This window comes from Oryctolagus cuniculus, chromosome 18 (assembly GCF_051225735.1).
Source record: "Oryctolagus cuniculus isolate XC-2025 breed Fujian yellow rabbit chromosome 18, ASM5122573v1, whole genome shotgun sequence".
Taxonomy (NCBI): Eukaryota; Metazoa; Chordata; class Mammalia; order Lagomorpha; family Leporidae; genus Oryctolagus; species Oryctolagus cuniculus.
The window spans coordinates 18,852,524-18,878,800 of record NC_142884.1 but is presented as its reverse complement, the minus strand read 5'-3'; the positions used below and the strand labels follow the sequence as shown (position 1 = coordinate 18,878,800).

Below are 26,277 nucleotides of genomic sequence, written 5' to 3'. Positions count from 1 at the left end.
GTCCCCGGTTTTAGTAACCCCAGATGTCTGCAAAGCAGCATTCCTCGGGTGTCTCCTTAAGGCCTTTGCTGAAATGTCAGCCTGTTTGTGGGGCCTTCCTGGCACCCCATTTAAAGATCACATACCCTACCCCAGGGGTGGGCATTTGGCCTCCTGGTTCAGTTGCCCACTTTAGACATCACAGCGCCTGGATTCAAGAACTGGCCCTGGCTCCTGACTCGAGCAATTTGCTAACGCAGACCCTGGGAGGCTCATGTAGTTTGGTTTCTGCCACCCTCCAGCCACTCCCGTGGGAGACCTGGATTGGGTTTCCGGCTCCTGGCCCCAGTCCTCGCCACTCCTCACTGGGGGAGTGAACTGGTGGGTAGGAGCGCTCACTCTCTCAAGTGAAAAAATAAAAAGTTAAAGCCACTGCACACTCTGTGCATGTTTTTTTTTTTTTTTAAATAAAGATTTACTTGAAAGTAAAGAGTTACACAGAGAAGGAAAGGCAGAGAGAGAGAGAGAGAGATTGTCTTCCATCCACTGGTTCACTTCCCAGCTGGCCGCAATGGCCGGAGCTGTGCTGATCGGCAACCAGGAGCCAGGAGCTTCTTCTGGGTCTCCCACACAGGTGCAGGGGCCCAAGCACTTGGGCCATCTTCCACTGCCTTCCCAGGCCATAGCAGGGAGCTGGATTGGAAGCAGAGCAGCTGGAACTCAAACCAGTGTCCATATGGGATGCCGGCACTGCAGGCAGTGGCCTTACCCGCTAGGCCACAGCACCGGCCCCTCGGCCCCTCGTGTGTGTGTATGTGTGTATGTATGTGTGTGTGTGTGTGTGTGTGTGTTTTGACAAGCAGAGTGGACAGTGAGAGAGAGAGACAGAGAGAAAGGTCTTTCTTTGCCGTTGGTTCACCCTCCAATGGCCGCCGTGGCCGGTGCACTGTGGCCAGCGCACTGCGGCCGGCGCATCGTGCTGATCCGAAGCCAGGAGCCAGGTGCAGGTGGTCTCCTGTGCAGGTGCAGGGACTAGGACTTGGGCCATCCTCCACTGCACTCCTGGGCCACAGCAGAGAGCTGGCCTGGAAGAAGGGCAACCGGGACAGAATCCGGCGCCCCGACCGGGACTAGAACCCGGTGTGCCGGCGCCGCAAGATGGAGGATTAGCCTAGTGAGCCGCGGTGCCGGCCTCCCTCTTGAGTGTTTTTAATCAGCCTCACCTACCTCCGAAGCACTTGTTCACACCTGACGTGGTGTGCAGCTGCCATTGGCGGAGTGTCCGGCGTGTGGGCCCCTGAGGGCAGGGACACGCGTGCGCTGTGGACTGGCCAGGCGCCAGGCATCATTGTGGGCACTGACAGCCAAGAGTGGAGGCACCTGGTGGTGACTGCTGCAGGCTGTTTGTCATTCTGTGTGTCTGGGCCAGGAAAGATGCATTTGTTTTTTCTTTTGAAGAATATAGGACTTGGTCCACAGAGAGCAAAAAGGATTTTCCTTCAGGTTGAGAGCAGATCACAGATAAAGGGGCTTAGATTACCTTTCTCGGTCTGAATACGAGAGCGCTTCAGAAAGTGTGGGAAAATGGAAGTAGCGGTAGGTCTGGGGTGAGCGTGGTGCCGTGGCTGAGGTGCCGGCTGAGACGTCCACATCCCGCGTGGACGTCGCGGTGAGTCCCAGCTCTGCTGCTGGGTCCAGCTTCCTGCTGACGCTGCGAGGCCATGGTGGTGGCTCAAGTCCCCAGCCCCCTGCTATCTGGCGCAAAACCCAGATTGAGTGCCCAGCTCCTGCTTCCGCGTGGTCCTGCCCTGGCTGCCGTGGGCACCTGGGGAGTGAGCCAGCCGAGGGGAGATCTCTGTCCGTCTGCTTTTCGGATTTAAAACGAGATCAATTTATTTTGGCACAAAAATTTTGAAGTGCACGTGTGGTGTTTCCATCTTGCACGCGTCCCATGAGCTTTCCTGCGCGTGGATTCCGAAATTGTTTTGCACCATGACAAGCTTACCTTTCCGTTTCTTTTTTCCACAAACCTTTTGTAGCACGTTGTATGTCGGAATAGCTAAGACGTAGGGCTTCCGTTAGCTCTGACTCTGTTCTCAGTGCTCCATGAAGCTCTCCACACCCTCAGACGCCAGCCAATGGCAAACCCGAAGCAGCAGGGACCCCTGAGGGCCCATGCTGGTCATTACCCACCGAGTGACGTCAGCCTGGGGGATCAGGTGGCCTGAGTCAGGCGGGGGACAGCCTCAGCCCTGGGCACGGGCTGCACGTCTGCCTCAGCATCTAGGGCACTAACCACTGCTCCCTCCTCCTCTCCTAGGCATTTGCATCAAGTGTGGGCTTGGCATCTACGGAGCGAGGCAGGCGTGCCAGGCCATGGGGAGCCTGTACCACACCGACTGCTTCACCTGTGACTCCTGTGGTAGGTGGCCTCTACCCCAGGCCCTTTGCATGCCTTGTACTGCATTCCCACGCACAGGCACCAGGAGACCCCTGGGGCCTGGAGAGGGAGCTGCCGGGCCACTGCGGAGCCCTTAGCTGGCTGCCCCGGGGACCGGCTGCCTTGCTGGTCATCAGCTTGGGCACCTGCGTCCTGTCTCTGCAGGGTGCTGATGTCACTCGGCTGCTTGGGAGGGGTGGGAGCCGGTGAGGACCTTGTGCCTGGACACGCAGAGGGCTGGGACTCCTTTTTCCTGCAATTAGTCTTTTCCTCCCAATGTTAGACACAATGTAAGCTGAAAATGTGGTCATTTAACCTGGACAAAATAATAAAAAGTAAAGAAGCAGCCACGATCCCAAATCCCCCGTGGATTTCCCCACTGTTGCTGCAGGCCCGGCGCCCCAGGGGCGTGTTTAGCTATCTGAGTGAAGCACTGTGACGTTCTGTGCCGTGGAAGGCACCGTTGCAGGTTTCTCTCCGATACCCGGCTCTCTAATCAGCAGATCCGCACTTCCTGCTGTGTGGGTTTCAGACATCTGCTTCCCTCTGGCCCTATGGAATCCCGTGTCTCACGTGGGCCGTGACGGCGACTTTGTAAACAGTGTTCCGCGCCGGGCCAGGAATCTGCGTCATTCCGCGTTTTCCGCAGTCTGCGGCTTTCCTTTGAGTTTCCCTCCTTGCACGCCTTGCTCTGTCGTATCTTCCGGCTGCTTGCCCTCAGCTGTCCGGCTGTGTCAGGTGTTCTTCCAGGCCCCTGCGTGGGGGACAGACGATGCTGACCCTCTGTGCTGCCGCGCCTGCACCTGTAGTTTTGAATGTGAAAGTCTAATTTGTTCAGGTTTATGGTGAGAATACATCTCCTAGGGGAGTGCTTTGTCTTTGTCTTTTGCTTTTCTTCTTTTTTTTATTTGAAAAGCCAAAGTTAGAGAGAGAGAGAGAGAGAGAGAGAGGTCTTCCATTTGCTGGTTCATTCCCCAGATGAGTGCAACAGCCAGGGCTGGGCCAGGCTGAAGCCAGGAGCCTGGAACTCCATCCAGGTCTCCCATGTGGGTGCAGGGGCCCAAACACTTGGGCCATCTTCCACTGCTTTCCCAGGCGCATTAGCAGGGAGCTGGATGGGAAATGGAGCAGCCAGGACTCAAAGTGGTACTCATATGGGATGCCAGTGTCACAAGCAGAGACTTAACCCCCTGTACCACCGTGCCAGCCCCTTTCTCCCCCAGCCCCTTCCACAGTCAAAGAGAGGGAGGGGCCGGTGCTGTGGCTTAGTGGGTAAAGCTACAGTGCAGTTGAGACCCGGCTGCTCCTCTTCCGATCCAGCTCTCTGCTGTGGCCTGGAAAGCACTAGAAGATGGCCCAAGTCTTGGGCCCCTGCACCCATGTGGGAGACCCGGAAGAAGCTCCTGGCTTTGGATCAGTCCAGCTCCAGCCATTGCGGCCATCTGGGGAGTGAACCAGCAGATGGAAGACTTATCTCTCTCTCTCTGCTTCTGCCTCTCTGTAACTCTACCTTTCAAATAGATAAATAAATCTTTAAAAAAAAAAAAAAGAGGGTGGGAGAGACAAGGAATACTTTAAAAATTTTAAAGAAAGTTTTAAGTTTCTCTTAATAACAGTTAAATTGTGATAATTACATATTGTATACATGTACTGGGTTATAATATTGTAGCTCCCCCGCTAAAAATACTGTAGCCCATCAGTAAGTTCAAATAAAGTATCAGTTAGAAAATCAAAATAAAAAAATTAAATTGAGGCAATTCAGACGCTGAATGGGATCCGATATCTGTGTTCTGCGGGCGCTCCTACACGCTCGGGGCCTTGTGTCCCTGCCGCGTGTGTGGTCATCGGTGTTCTGCGGGCACTCTCACACTCTCGGGGCCTTGTGTCCCTGCCGCATGTGTGGTCATTGGTGTTCTGTGTGCTGCACACCGTGTCCCAGTTTTGTCCAGGTCAGGTCCCCTCAAGTTGACTCCTGTACCCTTCTGGTTTGCCCCCTTCAGTCTTTGAGTGCTTCTGTATTCTCGGCACAAGATGTTCCTGTTCCTGATCTGTTTTCTTTCCTTCTTTTTAAAAGACTTACTTAAACTCTATCTATGTATGTATCTATCTAATCTAAGTGACAGAGAGAGAGAGAGAACTTCCATCCACTGGTTCACTCCCTAAATGGCTGTGACAGCCAGGGCTGGCCCAGGCTCCATCCAGGTCTCCCATGTGGGTGGCAGGCACCCAGGCGCTTGGACCATCTTTTGCTGCTTTCCCAGGCGCATTAGCAGGGAGCCAGCACTTGAACCAGCAGTGCAGTATGGGATCCTGGCATCGCAAATGGTGGCTTAGCCCACTCCATGGTGCTGGCGCCTCCAGTTGCTCTTTGTCTTTAAACACTCAGGTGACACCCACCTTGCCCCCGTAAGTGGACCCCCGCCATGGCTGCCCAGCTTGCGAAGTGACTTCTCACCCTGCAGGGTCGAGTTGCCGGTTCGGGAACTTGATCTGGACGTGTTCCCTAGTCTGCTCCTTGGGGCTGGTCGGCTCTGCCCCGCGCTGCTGCAGGTGTCGGCAGCTCCCCCTCGATACTGCTGACTAGAGATGCATCCGGAGAACGGGCCGTCGTCGGGCGTGGATACTCAGATCCCAGATGGGGCTGTGAGCTTTCTTGTGGAGCTCCTCTTTGGACGCGTGTTTTCATTTCTCTTGGGTAAAGCCCGAGGAGTGGAATTTCTGGGTCAGAGGGCGAATGTATGTTTTTTTACTTTCCCGATGGGAGCGAGCGGGAGTTGAGTTGTCCCACATATTTCCCAACGATCAGTATTTCAGTCTTTTTAATTTTAGCCATTCTAATGGGTAGAAGGGGGATTGTGGTTCTAATTTGCATTTCCCTGGTGACTTGCGAGGCTAAGTGTTTCTGTTTACTTCCTGACCAGGCCTCACACATCTTCCTCTGTGAAGTCAGATGGAGGCTTTTGCCCATTTTTTTTTTTTAATTGGGGTTATTTGTCTTTCAGTTACTGAGGCGGAGGAACTTACACACACCCCTATGTCCATGCATAATTTTTCATAATTGTCATTTTCCACGAACTTTTTGAAGTTCTCTTGTATATTCTGAGTACAAATTGTCTGTCAAATGTATGTTTTGTGAATATTTTTCCCTAGTCTGATTTTAAAAAGTGTTTCTAAAGGTGAGAAATATAATTTCTTCCTTTTTTTGTTTAAAGATTTATTTAATTATTTGGAAGAGTTACAGAGAGGGAGAGGCAGAGACAGAGAGGTCTTCCATCCATTGGTCCACTCCCTGAATGGCCGCAATGGCCAGGACTGGGCAAGGCCAAAACCAGGAGCCAGGAGCTTCTTCCAGGTCTCCCATGTGGGTGCAGGGGCCCAAGCACTTGAGCCATCTTCCTCTGCTTTCCCAAGCATATTAGCAGGGAGCTAGATGGGAAGTGGAGCAGCCAGGACTCGAACCGGCGTCCATAGGGGATGCTGGCACTGCAGGCAGTGGCTTTACCCACTACACCACAGTGCTAGCCCCAATTTCTTTTTTTAAGATTATTTTTATTTGATTTTAAAGACAGAGTTGCAGAGAGAGAGAAAGAGATCTTCCGTTCGCTGGGGCTGGGCCAGGCTGGCTGAAATCAGGAGGTTTTTCCGGGTCTCCTACCTGGGTGCAGGGGCCCAAGCACATGGGCCATATTCTGCTGCTTTCCCAGGCGCATTAGCAGGGAGCTGAATTGGAGGTGGAGCAGCCGGGACTGGAACTGGCGCTGAGTCACGATGCCGGCCCCTCCGTGTCCATCTGGAAGGCAGCTCCTCCTAGATGCGCTTCCTGCCATGGTTCTCCCTTGTGTTCTCTCATGGGTCGTTGCATTGTTTCTTTGAAATGTTTATTATTATAAACACATTGCATCACACAGTTTCTCTGCCGGGGAGCGGGGAGCGTGCGGAGAGAAGGGAGCCGGGCTTCTCCCCTGGCTGCAGCTCCAGGCCCCCTCTGACCCCATCCCTGCAGGGCGCCGGCTCCGCGGGAAGGCCTTCTACAGCGTGGGCGAGAAGGTGTACTGCCAGGAGGACTTCCTGGTGAGTCCGCGCCCTGCCCGCGGGAGCAGGCCGGGGGCAGGTGCTGGCCGGGCAGCGAGAGCCCCCTGGTCACACGCCACCCCGGCTCCTGTGTCCCTCCCAGTACTCCGGGTTCCAGCAAACGGCTGACAAGTGCAGCGTGTGTGGACACCTCATCATGGAGATGGTGAGACCCTCCCCGGCCTCCCAGAGCCCCTGGGCCGCGGGCAGAGCTGGGGAGCTGAGCGGAGCCTGCCTCCCAGGCTGACCTGGCAGCGCCTCCACCCCCAGATCCTGCAGGCCCTGGGCAAGTCCTACCACCCGGGCTGCTTCCGGTGCTCCGTGTGCAACGAGTGCCTGGACGGGGTGCCCTTCACGGTGGACGCGGAGAGCAACATCTACTGCGTCAGGGACTACCACACGTGAGTCGCGGGCACCACGGCCCTGCTGTCCGTCCTGGCCTCTTCCCTCCTGCCTCCCCCGGGCACTGTGCTCGGGGCGGGGCCCAGAGCCCCTGTCTCAGGTGCTTCAGCGCCAGCCTCCTTGAGGTGGGGGCCTCCTGCCTGCCCTGCCCTGCCCTGCCCGCTCCCAGGGCCGGGCCGGGCCTCTTCTGCCTGGAGGAGGGGGTGGGGGCGATGCCTCTGCAGACCCTTTCTCTTGCCTGTCTGCTGCCCAGCTAGGCAGCTGACCCACCTCCCTGGCCGTGGCTCCGGGCTCTGATCCTGGGATGCTGTCTGGTAAAGGGTTAGAGTCAGGCACACAGCCTGGTAGTCAGGGTGGAGGCAGGTCTGGCAGGCATCGGGGGCAAGGATCACGTGGGAAGCATGAGGGAGACAGGTGGCCATCCTGGAGGAGGTGAGGGGCCCAGGTCGACAGGGAGCCAGGGGGAAGGCCAGCACCAAGAAGGCCTGGTGGAAATGGCACCTGCCCACCCACACCGGGAGAGTGGGCCTGATGCTCGGCCCTTGTCCCGGGACCACTGTGGGAGGACCTGTCCCTGTGCCCTCTGTCTCTGGTCGCTCAGCCAGTCACTGCTGGTTTCCTTTTTCTTCCAGGGTTTTCGCACCAAAATGTGCCTCCTGTGCCCGTCCTATCCTCCCTGCACAGGTAGGAAGCAGTCGCCGGCCCCAGGTTTTGGGCCACGATGGGAGGGAAGAGCGGCCGCTGTGGCTCTTTAACCTTCAGAGGCATGGGGCGTCCGTTGGGCCCATGCCCGTGGGGGCAGGTGCCCCTGGCATGAGTCAGCAGGACATGGTGGCCTCTGTCACCCAGCACTCCGCCTACCGCCCTCAGCCCCATGCTCCACCACTGGGCTGATCGCTGGGTCTGCTCAGCTGTGCAGGCCGAGGGTGGGGGGCTGCAGATGAGCACGGGGCCGCCTGGGGCTCTGGGTCTCCCCACACATGCTGGTTGTGTCCAGGGAAGCAGGCGTGGACGTAACACGCAGACGCCCACCAGCTCTCACATGGTGCTGTCGGCTGTGACCAGGGAAGGTGCCCCAGGGGCAGGTGCACGCATGGTGTGCGCCTACCAATGCCCGGTCCAGGCCCATGTCAGGGCTCACCTGAGCGTGAATGCCCAGCTGCCGTGCTGGGACCCCGTTGTGCAGCCGTGTGCTCGCACACGCCGCTCACCCCGAGTCCTGCGTGCCTGTTGTGTGTGAACCCGTGTGTCCCCACAGGGCTGTGAGACGACCATCCGTGTGGTGTCCATGGACAGGGACTACCATGTGGAGTGTTACCACTGTGAGGTAAGCCTGATGGCCCTGCCCGGCCTCCTCCCTCCGTGGCCCGGGGCTGCCGCCCTCCGCCCCAATCCTCCTCCTGCTCCATGGCATCACCTCCGTCCTGCCTTTCCCTTCCCTTCCCAGCGGGCCCTGTCCCTTCTGCCCAGAGTGTGTCCTCTCAGCCCCTGTTTCCTACTCACTGACTGCCCCGTGTGTGAGGCACCGGGACACGCAGAGAACAGACAGGCCCCGTAGTCAGGGAAAGCCATGTCCACACGGTGCTGCGTGCTGTTACGGAGGGCTGATGGAGCACAGGGGGCCTTGGAAAAGCAAGGATGGCTTTCTGGAGGAGGTGACTGACTCAAGCTGAGACTGACGGCTGAATAGGAGGTAGCTGGGGAGGCGGTGAGAAGGGCCTGACTTGGCGGTGGAAGCAGCAGGTCCTGGGGAGGTGTGGTGTCCTGTTGCTGGAGGGGCGTGTAGGAGCTGAGTGGGACTTTGCCCCGGGGGCAGGGGAGCACCGTCAGAAAACACCGCAGGATTGCATGTGGATCTCAGAAAAAGGCTCTCACTCCCTGCAGGCACTGAGTCGGAGGAGAGGGCACTGCCGGGGGGGGGGGGGGGAGGGGCGTGGTTCTGGGTCAGGGGAGGGGTTGGACAGGATCTGGTGAGTGGACGTGGGAGGTGGGGGCTAGGGGTGCCCGTGGGGGGGGTGAGGGGGAGCGGAGGAGGTGCTCGAAGCTGCAGACATCCCAGTTGGGAGGTCTGGGGCTCAGAGACTCCGCTGATGGATGCGGGAGCTTGGGGGTCGTGGGCAGGTGGGCCCCTCCCCACTGGCACTGACCCCCAGCTCTCGGCAGTCCGGGAAATCCCCGCAGGCGGCAGGTCAGGGCAGCTGCACGGCTCCTCTCATTGGCTACCTTCTCTTAAAGATGTTGTTTTAAAGATTTAGTTATTTAATGTGTTTGAAAGGGAAAACAATAGATCAGTCTTCCATCTGTTGTTTCACTCCCCAAATGGCTGCAACGGCTGGGGCTGGCCCAGACAGAAGCCAGGAGCCTGGAACTTCATCCGGGTCTCCCAGTGGGTCATCCTCCACTGCTTTCCCGGGCCATAGCAGGGAGCCGGAGCAGAAGTGGAGCAGTGGGATTTGAGCTGGGGCTCGGATCCGGGATGCCGGCGTCCCAGCCGTGGCCCACCGTGTTGTGCTGTGAGGCTGACCCCACTCTGAGATGACCAGCCTGCCTCGCTTCCATTGAGCGGCTGAGAGTCACGCGGCTGGCTGTGTTCTCATCGCGGAAGGCGGGAGGTGACGTCCAGCTCCTGCGGCTCCTTCATGGCAGGGTGCAGCTGGGGGCGGGGGTCTTCCAGAGAGGGCACGCAGGGGCAGAGGGCCCGGGGTGCCCTGACAACACGGATATTTAGGGGACGGCTGGAGGCGAGGCGGCCACGGAGAGGAGGACAGGCGAGAGCTCACCAAGCCCAGGAGGGAGAGAACCGACGAGGATGCCGGGTGGGGGCAGAGGAGGAGGGTGGGGAACAGTGGGGCTACAGTCCCCCCCGACCCCGTGCAGTCACGGCCTCTGCGCCTCTGCCCATGCAGCTGTCCTGTGCACTGTCCTGTCCCCTCGGGGTGGCCAGGCACACCCCTTAGCAAAAGGTTGATGCTGAGGGCCTGGGAGCAGCTGGCTGCTGGTGGTGCTGGCGCCCCCCGGGGACCCCTGCATGGGAGCTGGGGTCTGCAGGCCGCTTTGCCCTCTCTGTCCCGTGGTCACAGTTTGCAGTCAGGAGAGCCTGGTGGACACTTGATGGGCACCCCCCTGGAGGACCCTCCTTTGGGGTGCTCCTCCCCTTCGTCTGCTGCTGCTCCAGGGCTCAGCCAGTGGTCCTTCCCTGCTGAGTTGGGGGAACGCCCTGCTTCAGTTAAGGACCTCGGCGTGGTGGCCTCTTGTCCACTTTCCCTGCCCGGCGCCGCCCGCAGATGCCTGGCCGGTGTGCACTCTGTCCAGCCGGGCGTGTGCCCCAGGGCCCTGAGCCTCCCTCGGAGGCGTGGCCGGGGGTGGTGACAGCCGCAGTCCTCGCTGTGTCCGGGGACTGTGACTGCCCAGCCCTGCGCCCACGAGCCCTCGTCCGCTCCCTCCTCACTCGGGGCCCCGGGTTGTGCTCTTCCTAGGACTGCGGGCTGCAGCTGAGCGGGGAGGACGGAGGCCACTGCTACCCCCTGGAGGGCCACCTGCTGTGCCGCCGCTGCCACCTGCGGCGCCTCCGGCCGGGCCCGCTACCCTCGCCCGCAGTGCACGTCACAGAGCTCTGAGCAGGGCTGTGGAGGAAGGGCTGGCCGGGGGCCCAGGTCCCTGTCATGGCGGGCCTGGCCACCTCCACCCCACACTGTCCCCACACCCCCAGCTGCTGTCCTGTCCGCGGGGGCCGGCCCCCCGCGATGAAGCTACTTCTATTTATTCACCGTTTGTGCCTCCTCCGGTTGCTTTCCTCTGGGACCTGCTGTCTCCCCCCGCCCCCATGGCCGGCTCTCCTGAGACCCCCGCATGCCCCCTGCACACGTGGGTGACGGGCAGCGGCCTCAGCCCAGCCCCCGTGGCCTCCCTGTTCAGAGGGAGCCTGGGGCCCTGGATGGATGGCCCTGCATTTCTGGGGTGTCTCTGAAAGCAGGGGGCGGTGGGCGGCACGTGTGTGTGCGCATGTGTGCATGTCGGCTGGCCGTGGGTGCCTTGTTTGGTACTGGGGGGGCCGGCCTGTGGGCGCTGTGGGATTCAGCCTTGTCAGCCACAGTTCCCACCCCGCTGCTCACTCCCCTGGCCCCGACTGGGGGGCTGTGCCCCCCCAACGCCTGGCCAAGACGCACCTGCCCCGCAGAGTCCCCGGCGGCCCCGGGTCTGGGTCCGGAGGGAGCTCGAGGCCGGGAAAGCCCCCGGCCGTGTGCACTGGGTCCTGGGCGCCACAACAAAAGGATAGGATCTGACTTAAATTAAGTTTTCATGCGAGGAGATTTTCATTTTCTTAAAAAGAATATAGTTTTCTTCTAAGAACTTGGGCCAAGGTTGTTGTTCCTGAAGAAAGCCACGTGCACTCATGAGCGTCCGACTTGTGGGGCCCGTGGCCGACGTGCAGACGGCAAGAACGCCGCGCTCGGTATTTTTGTATAAATGCCTCCAAAATCCCGGTGTGTGTCTGCCTCTCAGACTCCAGGCTGCGTGTGTCTGCGCGCGTCACCGCCTCACAGCCATGGCAAATACAGCGCCACTGGGTGCGGGCCCCAAGGGACTTGGCTTGTGGGCGGGCCCTGGCCGGGAGGAGCCCTCAGCGTGGTTTTCAGGGGAAATTGTGCCCGAAGTCTGCCCTGCCCCCTGTTGGTTATGGCTCTTGCCCACCCCCCCCCCCGCCCCCCGCCGAGGCTGATCTCCAGGGGTGCGCAGACACAAGAAATTCTCACCTGGAGCGGAAGCTGGGTCCTGTCCAGGAGGTGAGCAGGGCTTCAGGAGAGCCCTGGGGGAGGGGGGACTGAGCGTGCGTGCAGGAGTGGGGGTGGCGCAGCTCTGCTGTGTGGCCATGGGATCCGTGTCCGCCTTGGGAAGGGAGCGTGTGTGCACACTTGCCCTGGGGGACCGTGCAGACCGCGGGGAGCAGGCCTGGGGGGACTCCACGATGGGAGAGTGTGACCTGCTGTGGGGTCGGGGGGAAGCTCACCAAGTCCCTGGTTTCCGGAGAGACCCCAGGGAGTGTCTGGGGCCCTGGGGCCCGGCTGCTCTCCTTCCATCCATGTGGGCTGCCCTCCAGAAGCCTGGGGTGGTCACAGTGGGCTTCTGCAGCCCTGCGAAGAGGCTGGCCCTAGGGGACAGGGGTCCCCCTGCGCCTCCCGGGGCTGCAGCGCCAGGTCCTGGCACAGCTGGTGTGCGGGGGGAAGTGCTCAGCAGGGCTGTGTGCCTGGCGCATGCTCACCTGTCCCCCAGCCAATCGTCCCCACCCCGACGCCCCACCCAGTGTGTTCTCCATCTGCTGTGCAGATGTCCCTGCCCGGCCTGCTGCAGACTCGGCTGGCTCACAGGGCAGCCCGGGAGGCGGGCGGGGTCAAAGGACCCTTGGGCTCTCCCACCTGAGAGCGCTTTGGGGAGAGGAGCGGCCCGGCCCTGTGGTTTTGGGAGGATGGCGGGCACTGGTGGGAAGACGTGGGATTGCACCTTCCTCTCCGTGGGGACAGGGACTGTGACTGCAGTGGCCACAGCTGGCCCAGCCCCCTGCCCAGCATCTGGCTCCGAAGGAGCAGGTGAGTGCTGGTGAGATGACGCGGTCATAGCGGTCACTGGCGAGTGTGGATACACCGCTCAGGCAGGGTGAGCCCCTGCCCCGCCTTTGGAGAATGAGTACGGTGTGTGGTGCCTCTGTGTCCAGCTGGCGTGGGCCCTGCGTGGGACGGCGGGGCGTGCTGCAGAGGGGGACACGGGATCGACACAGGGGCCGCAGTGTGAGGTCCCCGCGGCGGGGCGAGCAGGCCAGCCTGCCTCTGAGTCGGGCCGCTGCTCGAGCTGCAGGCCGTCTCTGCCCAGGGCCCCAGGGCACGTCCACGTTGGGCGGGTGCCCAGGGCCTGGTCTTCAGCCTGCGGAAACGTGGCCTCACTCCTTGCACCTCCTCAGGCATGAGCTCGTTGGCCACGGTTGGCCTGGGCCTCCCTGCCGCCGGCACAGGGGGAGGCTCCCGCGTCACTACCCCTCCCCACACGCTGCACTCCGGAGCCGAACTCCCCCTCCCCGGCCCGTGGAGCCACCGTCTGCTTTTTCTTTTCCAATTTTACATTCACGAATGTCTATACAAGCGCCTCAGAAACCCTGTGGGAAAAAGGCGAAGTAAAAAGACATTTATTTTGATGCAAAAAAATTTGAAATCACGTAGGTTTTCATAGCACATGTTTTTTCCACAAGCTTTTTTTTTTTTTTTTTTTATTTTTTTTTATTTTTGACAGGCAGAGTGGACAGTGAGAGAGACAGAGAGAGAAAGGTCTTCCTTTACCGTTGGTTCACCCTCCAATGGCCGCCGCTGCAGCCGGCGCACTGCGCTGATCCGATGGCAGGAGCCAGGATCCAGGTGCTTTTCCTGGTCTCCCATGGGGTGCAGGGCCCAAGCACCTGGGCCATCCTCCACTGCACTCCCTGGCCATAGCAGAGAGCTGGCCTGGAAGAGGGGCAACCGGGACAGAATCCGGCGCCCCGACCGGGACTAGAACCCGGTGTGCCGGCGCCGCAAGGTGGAGGATTAGCCTATTGAGCCACGGCGCCGGCTTCCACAAGCTTTTTGAAGACCGGGTATATGCATGGATTTCAAAAACTTGTCTTTTAATTCCACTTTTTATTGTGAAAAGTATTTTAAGACAAATAGAAAACTGAGCAAGTTTCACTTAGCAAAGTACACCCCAAAGGAAGTCACAGTACAAAGAACGTTCTAAGTCAGGCCTCACCAATCCCCACAGTATTAGCATCGTGCCACAACTCTCAAAACGGACTTTTCGAAAGCTGGACTTAACCTAAAAGATTTCAGGGGCCGGCGCTGTGGCATAGTGGGTTAAGCTGCCGCCTGCCATGCTGGCGTCCCTTATGGGCGCTGGTTCGAGTCCCAGGTGCTCCACTTCCGATCCAGCTCTCTGCTGTGGCCTGGGAAAGCAGTAGAAGATGGCCCAAGTCCTTGGGCCCCTGCACCCACGTGGGAGACCCGGAAGAAGCTCCTGGCTCCTGGCTTCAGGTCGGCGCAGTTCCGGCTGTTGTGGCCAATTGGGGAGCGAACCAGCGGATGGAAGATGTCCCCCTCTCTGCCTCTCCTTCTCTCTCTCTATAACTCTGCCTTTCAAATAAATAAATCTTCAAAAAAATAAAATAAAAACCCTAAGATTTTAAATGAAAATAGAAACTAGAATGAACAAACACGAGAGATGTCTCTCTGAACTGGGAGATCCAGCACTTTGAGTTTCCCAGAAAAGTCTCCCTAAGGCGTGCGTGTGCCGTGGTGTGGCGGGGGACCTCTACATGTTACTTGGGAAAGGCGGGAAATAATTTTAGTTTACTCAGAAAAGTCTGCATAAGAAAACTCTTTAAAGAGGTCATTCTTCAATCCGGATTTCACAAACTTCTGGTGCAGAAGGGTCCCACCAGCTTCCTCGAGGGCAGTAACTGCTCCCCCCGGCTCGCTGGCTGCCCTGTGGAAATTTGAAATAACTCGAATGCTTTTACAACACTGGTCATGCCCGCCCTGCTGTTCTGACCACTGTCACCAGCGCCGTGACAGCCACTCAGCGACCAGCTCTCCCGCCGCCACGGGTGCCTGGCCTGCCTCCCCTGGCTGCCCTCGGCTGTGGGTTCAGGAAGGGTTCTGTGTGTGCGTGCTGCCCGCTGGCACCACAGTGCTGCACACTGCCGCCACAGCGCCCTCGTGGGCGGCCAGCTCCACCGTCCCTCTCCCATCCGGGCCGGCTCAGTGTGCACTCTCGGTGGGTTAAGTGCAGAGTCGTGGGTGTCGCTCTCGGTCGCTGTGTGTGGCAGCCCTCTCGCGTGGACGCCGTGGCCGGGGGTACTCTGCACCGCGACCCCACTGTCTGTGCCTGTGGTCGTACATTCCTGAGTGGTGAAGCCGTAGCGACAGCTGCAGCCGCACGGCACCAGTTTCCCTCCGGGCCGTGCCAGGCCGGCCGCTGAACAGACCTGAGCTTCCGGGAGGATCTGACGGGGACCTCGCTCCCGCCTGACTGCGCTGGTGCACCCCAGCGCGTCTGCGCCCTGCTCTCTCCCTGGGCTTCCCCAGCGCCCTCTCTGCCAGCTCCTGAGAGGCAAACTGCGCCAGGCCTCCCCTTGACCTCGCCCTGGGGAGCCACAGGCATCGTGATCCCGTTTGGCAGCATTTCCGACTGCGAGAAAACCGATTTCTTCCTTTGTGCATGGAACGCGAGTCCCCGAAGCCGCAGGAAGCCATCATGAGTGGTGTCGGCGCTGTTTGGACCGCGGTGCCTCACCCAGTCCACCTCGGCTCTGAGCCTGGGACACCTCAGTGAACCCGTGCCCCGTGCTCGCCCTGTCTCTTCAGGGCCGGTTTTACCTCATCTTCTGATTCAAGTTCAACAGACACCTCTCCACTCTGCCCGGCATCTCTAGTGCTGACAAAACCGACACCCGCGAGCGCACACACACTGTGCAGCCAGGCGTGCTCTGGGATAGGGCAGGACCAGGGCAGGCCACAGAGCCGTAATTCCACTTTCTGTGAACCTGACCGAGACAGAGCGGACTTCCACCCACTGGTTCCGCGCCCCCCCCTTTTTTTTTAGAGAGATTTATTTATTTATTTGAAAGGCAGAGTTACAGAGAAGCAGAGAGAGAGAGAGATCTTCCATCCGGTGGTTCACTTCCCTAAATGGCTGCAATGGCCAGAGCTACGAAGCCAGGAGCAGGTGCAGGGGCCCAAGAACTTGGGCCATCTTCCACAGCTTTCCCAGGCCATAGCAGAGAGCTGGATCGGAAGTGGAGCAGCCGGGTCTCGAACTGGTGCCCATATGGGATGCCAGCACTGCAGGCAGCCACTTTACCTGTTATGCCACAGCGGGGTCCCTGGTTCACTTTCCAAATGACTGCAACAGCTGGGGCTAGGCCAGACTGAAGCCAAGAGCCAGGAGCCCCACCCAAGACTCCCACACAGGTGGCCTCCCAGGCTGTGTGTTAGCAGGAAGCTGGGTGGGAGGTGGAGGTGGGTGTCCCGAGCAGCTTAAACCCACTAGGCCACAGAACCTGCCCCTCCAGGTATTCTCACCACGTGTACACATATAACTCAATTTTTCCCTAGAACTTTTGACGTATGTTTGTACATATTGGTGCAGCCAGCTTAGGCAATCCCGTGTGCTTCCTTGTTCTTTCTGGCCCGGAGAGTTCGCATTCTTTTGCCAAGACGCCGGCAGTGGGGCTGCAGGTCTGGGTTCAGGGTCTCATCATTCAGCTCCTGTGCAGATGCAGATGAGGCTTGTGGGATTCAGGACACCTGGAACTGAAGGGACATGGCCTCTGCCTTTTTTTCTTTTAAGATTTATTTATTTATTATTATTATTATTATTATTTTTACAGGCAGAGTGGACAGTGAGAGAGAGAGACAGAGAGAAAGGTCTTCCTTTGCCGTTGGTTCACCCTCCAATGGCCACTGCGGCTGGCGCGCTGCGGTCGGCACACCACGCTGATCCGAAGCCAGGAGCCAGGTGCTTCTCCTGGTCTCCCATGGGGTGCAGGGCCCAAGCACTTGGGCCGTCCTCCACTGCACTCCCTGGCCACAGCAGAGAGCTGGCCTAGAAGAGGGGCAACCGGGACAGAATCTGACGTCCAGACCGGGACTAGAACCCGGTGTGCCGGCGCCGCTAGGCGGAGGATTAGCCTAGTGAGCCGCGGCGCCGGCCTTGATTTCTTTCTAACACCTCGTAACATGTTTTGTATTTAACTGACTCCTCCAATTCTCTTATTTCTCCCTTTCTCCTTCCTTTAGAATTATTTTCTCATCCCACTTTATATTTTTAGAAATTATATACTCAAGAGGCCGATGCTATGGCATTGTGGACTAAGCTTCTGCCTGTGTCACCAACATCTTACATGTGCACTGGTTCAGGCCCTGGCTGCTCCACTTCCGATCCTGCTCTCCGCTATGGCTTGGGAAAGCAGTGGAGGATGGCCCAAGTGCTTGGGCCCTTGTACCCATGTGGGAGACCGGGAAGAAGCTCCTGGCTCCTGGCTTCAGATCAGCCCAGCTCCGGCCATTGCGGCCATTTGAGGAGTGAACCAGCAGATGGAAGACCTTTGTGTTTCTCCCTCTCTCTGAAACTCTACCTCTCAAATAAATAAAATTTAAAAAAAAGAAAGATATACTCAGTGCGTTTCCTTTTGGTGCACGTGGGCTAAGCTTCGTAAGGCGCTCCTGCTCGAGGAAGCACAGAGCGGTGCTCCACCTGCTGCCTCCGTGGAGTCTCTGCTGGCTGTGGCTCTTCCTGAGAAGCAAGCAGGCGGGGTCCCGGGCAGGGCTGCGTTCGCACCAGGAAGCCAGACCCCAGGCCTGTGCAGCCCGCGGGGTATTTGGGATTTGATCTTGAGGTGACCATGTGACAGTCCTCTCAGAACTAGAAGGCAAGGAGGCTGGGGGGCTCAGAGCTTTTTTATTATTTTTTTTTAATTTTTTTTGACAGGCAGAGTCAGACAGTGAGAGAGAGCGAGAGACAGAGACAGAGAGAGAGACAGAGAGAAAGGTCTTCCTTTCATTGGTTCACCCCCCAAGTGGCCGCTACAGCCGGCACGTTGCAGATAGCGTGCTTCGTCGATCTGAAGCTAGAAGCCAGGTGCCCCCTCCTGGTCTCCCATGGGGTGCAGGGCCCAAGCACTTGGCCATCCTCCACTGCACTCCCGGGCCACAGCAGAGAGCTGGCCTGGAAGAGGGGCAACCGGGACAGAATCTGGTGCCCCGACCGGGACTAGAACCTGGTGTGCCGGCGTTGCAAGGCGGAGGATTAGCCTAGTGAGCTGCAGCACTGGCCTATTATTATTATTTTTTAAGATTGATTTATTTGAAAGGAAGAGAGAGAGACAGGGAGCGAGAGAGAGAGTCTTCCATCTACTGGTTCACTCCCCAAATAGACACAACAGTCAGGGCTGGGCCAGGCTGCAGCCAGGAGCCTGGAACTCCATCCAGGTCTCCCATGTGGGTGGCCCTTGGCCCATCTTCCACTGCCTTCCCAGGTTCATCAGCAGGGAGCTGGATCGGAAGTGGAGCGGCCGGAGTCTAAATGGCACTCACAGGGGATGCAGGTGTCACAGGCTGTGGCTTAACCCCCTGTGCTACAGCACTGGCCTCAGGGTCTGCACTGGGTGGGCGCTGTCATGTGGGCAGTAACTCCCTGATGCTTTTGGGGTGAAGCCAGCCATGGCTCAGCAGCCTCCAGGTGCTGGGACAGCCACCAAGCAGGGCCGAGGGTGCCTGTGTTTGAGGAGGGAGACGCCTGCTTGGGGGGAGGGGTGGCAAGGGGACTGGCCACCCTAGCTTCAGGACTCAGCGAGGCTGGGACGGAAGTGAGTGGGGCTTCTGTGGTCTTGGATGGAATTCCGCATGGGGAGGGATGGAGAGCCACAGACTCCGGGCATTTGCCTCTGAGCCCTGCATCCGGAGGGCGTCTAAACCTCAGCTTATTAAAAGGTTCTCTAGGTTGGAGGAAGGCTTTGCGAGCGGAGGGGGCACATGCACGAGGTTGGGATGTCTCTTTGGTGGTCAGAAGCCCCCAGGGGTTCTGGGGTGGCCGAGCAGCAGCTAAGGGACACTCATCTTGCCCCTGTGACGCCCCCTTGCTCACTGCAGCCTGGGGGCAACTCTGATCTACAAGCCCCGGAGTTTTCAAATCTGTAGAATGGGGTGTAGTAGGACACAGCCTGAGTCCCACAGGTGGGGGGACAAGGGGTCCCTGCCCCCAAGCCCTCCCCGTTCCTTGGGCTCCCTTTCGCACCTGCAGAGGCAGGGGTCTCCCATTGCTCCCGGACTCTGGGGAGGGAGCTCAGGGGGTACAAAGCCAGGTGTCCCCTTGGGTAACAGTTTGGGCGGGGTTTGTGTGCCCTGGAAGCTGATCCCAGTGTGGCAATGAAGGGGTGTGGGACCTCTGAGAGGAGGAGCCTATGAGAGGTGGTCAGGTCTCCCAGCAGGGATGAATGCCGGCACCTGGATTCAACCAGGGCTCTGCCAGGCCAAAGGCAGGAGCCCAAAACGCATCTGGGTCTCCCATGTGGGTGACAGAGCCCAGAACTTGAGCCACCACCTGCTGCCCCCACAACACCAAGAGAGTGTACAGCAGGGAGCTAGACTGGAAGTCTGAGCCAGCAACACAGCCGAGCCGGTCTCCCTGCAGAGGGCGGGGCAGCAGAGTGGCTGCTGCTGTGCAGTGTTGGGCACGAGCCCCGGCTCTGAGCCGCAGTGTGCTCACGGTGACGCTGGGACTCACTGCTGCTCTGAAGGTGGCTGGCCGGCTACGCCTGGTTGTGATGCGTGTGTCCTGCGGATCTCGGCCATGGTGACAGAGATCGCACCCCCACCCGCCCCGCCCCACACTGCACCCCTGCAGGAACAACACGGACAGCCCTGGATCCAGCCGCCACTGGCAGTCATGGCAGCCGGCCCCGCTGCACCGCCCGCCTCCCACACCCACGCCCGGTGTCTGGTCCAGCACTGAGTAGACTCTGTGCAATGCGAGCTTTTATTGTTGCCTCCTCCAATGAGAGGCCGCCAGTGCACGGAGCTGCACCTGCTGACCACGTAGGTGCAGGGTGGCCCTGGGTTTCTGGCCGGGAGGGCTCCCTTAACAAAGAGGATCTGAGAAGATTTTATTCTGCAAAGAGAAGTCGGGACACCTGGTGAGGCCGGGGCTAAGAGACACCTGCAGGACGCAGGCACAGGGCACTTCCTGGGGAGGAGCTGCAGCCTGGCACTGGATCTGGGCAGCTAAAGGCAGATCCTCTCCTGCACCTGGGTGCCTGAGAAGCTCTCCTAAAAATCCCTCCCTTGATGAGGAATGAGGAGGAGGTTCTCTGTGGGGGGTGCAGGCGAGGCTGGGACAGGCAGGGGCTACACGGAAGGCCTGGCAAGGCGGCAGTGGCACCGGGGGCCTCCAGGAACACGCAGACCCCAGTCCGCTGGCCCCTTCTGTCTCTGCACACTTGCAGCCTAGCAGTGCCTGTCCCCGCCTGTGCTCCACCTGCAGAGTCAGGGTTTCCTCTGCTTCTCCCCAGCCGCCGCCAGGCCCCGGAGGACAGGAGGGGCTGTTGGAGGCCTGGTTCCAGGCTCGGGAGCCCCAGATGGCCCTTTGGGGTCCAGGGAAAAGGAAACATGAGGTCTGGGGGTGGAGGAGGGCACCCGAGGGGTCAGGGTGAAGAAGTGAGATTCGAAGGCAGGCAGCACCCAGCGGCCACCGCTTGAAGAAGATTCGGGCTCGGGCGCTGGAGAGGCTGCTAACAGCCCTGGAAAGCAGTGGAAGACGGCCCCAATATGTGGGCCGCTGCTCCCGCATGGGAGCCCCAGTTGGAATTCTGGTTCCTGACCTTGGCTTGGCATAGAACTGGACCTCAAGGACTTTTGGGGAATCAACCGGTAGATGAAGGATTTGTCTCTCTATCTCTTTCACTGTCACTCTACCTTTTGAATAAATAAATAATTCCTTTTTAAAAAGATTTATTTATTTATTTATTGAAAGTAAGAGTTAAACAGAGACAGGAGAGGCAGAGAGAGAGAGAGAGAGAGAGGTCTTCCATCCGCTGGTTCACTCCCAAGATGGCCACAGAGAGAGAGAGAGAGAGAGGTCTTCCATCCGCTGGTTCACTCCCAAGATGGCCAGAATGGCCGGAGCTGTGCCGATCCAAAGCCAGGAGCCAGGAGCTTCTTCTGTGCAAAGAGCTAGATCGAAACAGGAGCATCTGGGACTAGAACCGGTGCCCATATGGGATGCCAGTGCCTCAGCCAGGGCGTTAGCCCACTGGGCCGCTGTGCCAGCCCCAATAGTTCCTTTTTAAACACAGGAAGCTGGGGCCGGTGCTGCGGCTGTGGTGTAGTGAGTTAAAGCCTCCGCCTGCAGTGCTGGCATCCCATATGGGAGCCAGCTTGAGTCCCGGCTGCTCCACTTCCCATCCAGCTCTCTGCTATGGCCTGGGAAGGCAGTAGAAGATGGCCCAAGTCCTTGGGCCCCTGCACCTGCATGGGAGACCAATAAGAAGCTCCTGGTTCCTGCCTTTGGATCGGCACAGCTGTGGCTATTGGGGCCAGTTGAGGAGTGAACCAGCAGATGGAAGACCTCTCTCTCTCTCTCTCTCTCTCTCTCTCTCTCCCTCTCCTGTGTGTAATTCTGACTTTCAAATAAATAAATAAATCTTAAAAAAAAACAGTAAGCTTATTTCAGTGCAAAAATTTTGAACACATATGACTTTTTCGTAAAATGCATCTTTCATTACTTTTTTTTTTTTTTTTTTTTTTTTTTACAGGCAGAGTGGACAGTGAGAGAGAGAAACAGAGAGAAAGGTCTTCCCTTGCTGTTGGTTCACCCTCAAATGGCCGTCACGGCTGGCAGGCTACAGCTGGCACACTGCGCTGATCCGAAGGCAGGAGCCAGGTGCTTATCCTGGTCTCCCATGGGGTGCAGGGCCCAAGCACTTGGGCCATCCTCCACTGCACTCCCGGGCCATAGCAGAGAGCTGGCCTGGAAGAGGGGCAACCGGGACAGAATCTGGCGCCCCGACCGGGACTAGAACCCAATGTGCTGGTGGCGCTAGGCGGAGGATTAGCCTCAAGCCCGCTTTCACCGACTCCCGGCGTCTGTGTGGTGACTCCATGCCTCTAGCCGCCACCAGGCTCCTCCTCTCAGAAATGACTCCACTGCAACATTGTTGAGAAATCAACTGCAACAGTGCACATGTGGAAGAAGCTGGACTCAGGGGCCGAGGCAGGGGATGGACCCCGGGTGGTCCAGGAGGGGATGCACGTGCCCAGTGGTGTCTTCCCCACGTTGCCTGCCCTGGGGTTGTCATCAGGGACAGGGCCCAGTCCTCCTCCAGCCCCATCTCACTCGGGCTCCTGCTGGGGGATGCTGTCTGCCATGAGACCCTCACCAGAAGCTGGTGCCGTGCCACGCTCTCGGGCTGGTCAAGCCACAGGCAAAGTGAACTTCTTTCATTTTCTAAGCAACGCGGCTTCAGGTATTTTGCTATTGCCACACAGAGTGGCCAGGACTCCCCTCCAACTGCAGCTAAACGCCCTCCAATGAGCCTGAAGGGTTTCTGAGAAAGCCTCTTCCCGAAGCATCAGGGGTTCCCCATTCCGGATTTTAGTTGAGGTCTCCCTAAACCTGCTCTGGCTTCCTGTGCCCCCTAAACCCCCAGGTCTGAGTCCTCTGTTAGGGGTGGCTGGGGGTCCAGGCAGAGGCCAGCTCAGCAGCACTGCTCACGGCACCTGGGAGTCCGGCAGGACTTCGAGTCCCTCAGGTCAACCTCTAGAGCCATCGCGGGGCCTCATCTGTGTCCTGGGAGACAGGAGCCGGGCAGGAGCTGGGAAATGCTGAGTCTGCGAATTCACCTCTGTCCTTACAGGGCTCTGGAGCCGCCCCTACATTTCAGGTGAGCCGTGGCCCGCGTGCCCGGCTGAGAGCTGTGGCTACACGGCCACAGAGATCACCTCTGACAGTGGTGCTTGTGGGAGAGCAAGGTGACCTGCGTGCTAGGGCCCTTCCCGCCCACAGCACATGAGCTCAGCACACAGACCAGGCCCCTCCTGCGCGCTGCGGCAGCCCTTCCTGGAGAACCTCTCTGAGTCCCAGGGCCAAGGGCTCTGCTCCCGTGGTGCTCACACACAGGCACAGCCGAGAGCAAGTCCCTCTCACCTCCACCGAGAATCCATGCGATTCTATCAAATGTGCCTCCTGCCTACGCTACCAACACCTGGTCAGTTGGGCAGTAGACACACTGCTGGCCACTGGTCGCCTCCCAGCCCACAGTGCACATCCTCTCCCACGTGGGAGAGCCATGTGGGGTCAAGCCAGAGATGCTGCAGCCATGGCCGCCCAGGTCTAGGGGAGAGCACAGAGGTGACACAGGCCCTCCAACCACAGCTGTTCCTATTGTGCCGATCTGTCCCAGAGGTCACGGGCACTCACGGCTGCTGCTCTCCCACCCTGGCCCAGTCCCCACAGGGCACAGCTGAAACTCAGGCATTGCCTGCAGGGTCCTGAGTGGGTCTCTGCCTGGGGCTGGGGGCTGTGGAACCACCCATCTCCCCAGGAACACAGGGAAGCTTGCTGCCGCTGGGCGCCGGGATCACAAACTGGAGCAAACTCCTTTCCATGGAACAATTTAATACAGGCTCAGCACCACCTGAGGGTGGCGGTGGGGGAGGGGGCGGGTAGGAGAGTACAGTGGCTCCTGGCACGGCTGTTGTCTTCCAAGTGTCAGGGTGTCCTGGCCCCAGGAAGAGCCTGGGCGGTGGGGGCTCAACCAAGTGCATAGGATGCCGTGAAGACACACGGAAGGCTGCTGCCCAGCCTGGGCAGGACAGATGCTGGACTCGGCCTCTCTTCTAGGAGGCACCCATCATCCAGGTGCCCCACAGAATAAGAGGTAAGGAGGCCTCTGGCCAGGGAGGGCACGTGGGCCTGGTGTCCCAGCCCAGGGCTGGCTCTGGCCGGCTCCAGCCCGTGACTCTCCCCAGAGTGCGTGGGGCTGCCATGCCAGTAGTGGGGAGTCTTCAGCCGTGGCCCCCAGGCGGGGACAGCCTGCATGGGCCCTGGTTCCGGGGGCTCTGAGGCCCGTGGAGGAGCCCACATCCACAGGCCCTCCCGGCTGCCAGCGTCGGAGGAGTCGTCCTCCCTGTGCTCTGGCCCGCTCAGGTTAGGGAGACTGGCGCACTGGCACAGGCCTCCCCACCTCGAGCACTTTGGAGACTCCGTGGGGCTGGCCGCAGCTGGAGACTCTGCGGTCCCCACAGGGGAGCCCAGGCAGAGGGGCTCTGGGCTGCCTTCCCAGCTCTCCTCCTCCTCCATGCCTTCCCTCTTGGTGATGCGGAGGCCAAAGCTTTCTGGAGGACGGATCATCACTGCACGGGTAGCGGGACCCCTGGTCTGCTCCCACACTGCCACTGTGTCCTGAATGGTGATTTTGGCCTTCGGAGCAGTGGGGGCAGGAACGTGCATCTGGGGGACGCGTGCCTGCCCCAGGGGCCTGCTGCACTGTTCGATGGCCTTGGCTGGAAGAAGAAGAGACGCGGTTTGCTTCTCCACAGCCCCCGTCTGGCCTGCAGGGTGCCTGCCCCGACCTCACCCTGGGGTCCCCATCACCACGTGTGACGCTGAGGACTCTTCCAGGCTGCTGGCCCCAGAGGGGAGGGTGTGTGCAGCCCGGGCAAGGGGAGCCCTGGGACACCACCGGCTCCTCCTGCACAGCCCCACAGGGTGGATGGCCCTGAACTCCCCACCTCACTCTCATCTCTGGGGACCCAGGCACCAACTCAGGACCCCGTCACCTCCCCCACCTGACCTGCTGCGCCCTAACAGTGCATTGGCTGAATTTCCCGCATCTGAGTCCCTCCTACATGGCTGGAAAGGAACTGAGCCTAAGATGATGGGGTGAGAGCTGGGGCTGTGGGGCAGACATGGAGTCTGGTTCAGGACTTGGGAACAGGGAATGCAGTTTCTAAAGAGGTGGCAGGGGTGCCCTGTGTCCTCTGCCCCTGGCCCACTGTCTCTTTCCTGGTGAGACTGGGCTGTCACCGCTACTGTCCCAGGAGCACCCAAGGAGGCAGCACCTGGAGGCACAGTGGGGCCTCCCCAGTGCCTGGACAGCCTGCACCTGGGCCCCCACTTAGAGCCTCAGAGCTGGGACAAGCCCATCTCTGCTCTGCATGGGGACCCAGGCGCTCAGGTCCATGATGGCAGCAGCAGCAGGGGATGAGCACGGGGACCCCTCCCCACTAGAGCCCAGAAGCCAGCGATGCTCCGGGTCCCGCTGCCTTCTGTTGGCCCGAGGCTAGGGCTGCAGAGCCCACACTCTTGTTTTCTGCCGCGGGGCCCCCAGCCCTGCCTCTGTGCCCAGCCCTGCTCGCAGGAGTGCACTTGGCCCCCACAACTGGGCTCAGGGCACCTGGGCCTTCCAGGGGTTCTCAGATGGCTGAAGGGGATCCAGTGCCAGTAGCCTTTACATCACTGCACAGGGTCTCCCACAGCCCCACCTCCCTCTAGCCCTGCCCACATGCAGGTGGGAGCCCCGCCCACCCCTGTCCTAGGAGGGTCCTGTGTGCAGACAGCTGTGGTCATCGGGCCAGGAGCCTGTGTGGGGTCAGTTGGGGAGGGGCCCCCTGGGCAGGCAGGGCCACTTCTCATCTTGCTGGAGTGGGGGTCCAGCTGTGCTCCAGGCTCCTGGGGGCACTGAGCCAGGGCACCTGCTCCAGACCTGGGCAGGGTAGCTCAAGGCGGGGCCTCCAATCCACTCCAGAGTGGGGGTCAGCCGAGGAGCCAGAGCCACAAATGTCCTGAGGACAGCTCCACGGCCCAGCCCCAGAGTGGTGGGGGGAGAGCCGGCACCCACAGGAGGATTCTGGGAAGCTGCCCGAGGCCCTGTCAGGCCATGCTGACAGAGCTTCAGAAAGCAGAACTGCTGAGCCCGGGGAGGACAAGGAGGACCAGGAAGAGGTGAGGCCCTGGGCGGGGATGTCAGGGCCTGGCACTCCCACTACTGACTCCCCCAAGGGAGCATGGGACGGGGCCGTGTGCTGGACTCACCTTCGGGAGGCAGGAGGCACTGGAGCTTCCCCAGCTCACGCATGGAGGCCCGCAGCTGCCTGATGACCGCGTCCTCGCTCAGAGACCAGGCCTGCTTCAGGGTCACCTGCAGGAACTCCCGGAGGTGGTCCCGGGGCATCTTCAGCAGGCGCTCTAGACATGGGGGTGGGTGTCAGGCTGGGAGGGGCCCTAGGGATGGCGCAGCCACCATGGCTGCTCCAAGCCCTGTCCCAGCACCAGACATGGGCTGCAGACACCCTTGGACACCCTTGGGTGTCACGCCAAGCACTAGAGGGACTGCTCAGGGGCCAATTTCCAGTGCGATGACCCTGGCCACTTCTCCTTGTGGTCTGTGGGGGCCTGGGATTGGGGATGCAACAGGGGGATTCTCAGTGCCCTCCTGAAGGGAACCCAGGCCTCGCCAACCCCCTCACCCCTCCCTCAAGCCCTGCTCACGAGGGACAGGCAGGGGACCCCCAGCTCCTCCATCCCCAGCACCTGGGCCTCTGTGGGCCCTGAGGACTCACTGTTATGGATCTTGAGGGCCGTGTATGCCATGGCCGGGAGCACGTGCTCGCCCTCCAGGATGTATATATCCCATATTCTCAGAGCCAGGGGGAACGGCACCTGGGGACAGAGGCATTGGAGGACCCGCCCATCAGGGCCTCAGCAGGGCCCACAGGGGTGGGTGTGCAGTGTCACTCCCCTAGGACAGAGGGAGACTCCAGGAGGCTGATCACACAAGAAGGCCAGAGCTCCTCCTGGGAGGGGAGGGG

The 26,277-nt window shown here is 59.7% G+C and overlaps 2 protein-coding genes across 4 annotated transcripts in view; one reads left to right on the top strand and one right to left on the bottom strand.

Annotated features, from left to right (window-relative positions):
- The first annotated feature begins 2,274 nt into the window (after positions 1-2,274).
- Positions 2,275-21,504, top strand: LOC100358827 (Wilms tumor protein 1-interacting protein). 3 transcript variants are annotated; one of them, XM_070062377.2, is made up of 7 exons: positions 2,275-2,401; positions 6,423-6,490; positions 6,594-6,656; positions 6,761-6,891; positions 7,525-7,576; positions 8,151-8,219; positions 10,369-10,640. In XM_070062377.2, exons 1-7 carry the CDS (start codon positions 2,356-2,358, stop codon positions 10,507-10,509), a joined length of 570 nt encoding a protein of 189 aa, XP_069918478.2. In that variant the 5' UTR covers positions 2,275-2,355; the 3' UTR covers positions 10,510-10,640. The 3 variants fall into 3 exon arrangements, with proteins under 3 accessions (XP_069918478.2, XP_089175438.1, XP_089175439.1); XM_089319312.1 differs by lacking the exons at positions 2,275-2,401; positions 10,369-10,640 and adding exons at positions 4,922-5,114; positions 21,222-21,504; XM_089319313.1 differs by lacking the exon at positions 2,275-2,401 and adding an exon at positions 4,933-5,114 and having other exon boundaries at positions 10,369-10,524.
- A 1,258-nt stretch (positions 21,505-22,762) lies between these two features.
- The window catches only part of LOC149120806 (putative ATP-dependent RNA helicase TDRD12), a 53,725-nt gene continuing 50,210 nt past the window's right edge, over positions 22,763-26,277 (bottom strand). Inside the window, exon 3 of the mRNA XM_089319071.1 lies at positions 22,763-22,798. Coding sequence (XP_089175197.1) covers positions 22,763-22,798 — 36 coding nt within the window. The remainder of the gene's footprint in view (positions 22,799-26,277) is intronic.

What these genes read in the sequence shown, in the direction of transcription:
- LOC100358827 (XM_089319312.1), top strand. Translation starts at nt 5,006, where the DNA reads ATGCATCCGGAGAACGGGCCGTCGTCGGGCGTGGATACTCAGATCCCA. An exon ending in CGTGTTTTCATTTCTCTTGG is followed by an intron (nt 5,115 to 6,422) that starts GTAAAGCCCGAG and finishes CCATCCCTGCAG; the next exon opens with GGCGCCGGCTCCGCGGGAAG. An exon ending in TGCGTCAGGGACTACCACAC is followed by an intron (nt 6,892 to 7,524) that starts GTGAGTCGCGGG and finishes TTTTTCTTCCAG; the next exon opens with GGTTTTCGCACCAAAATGTG.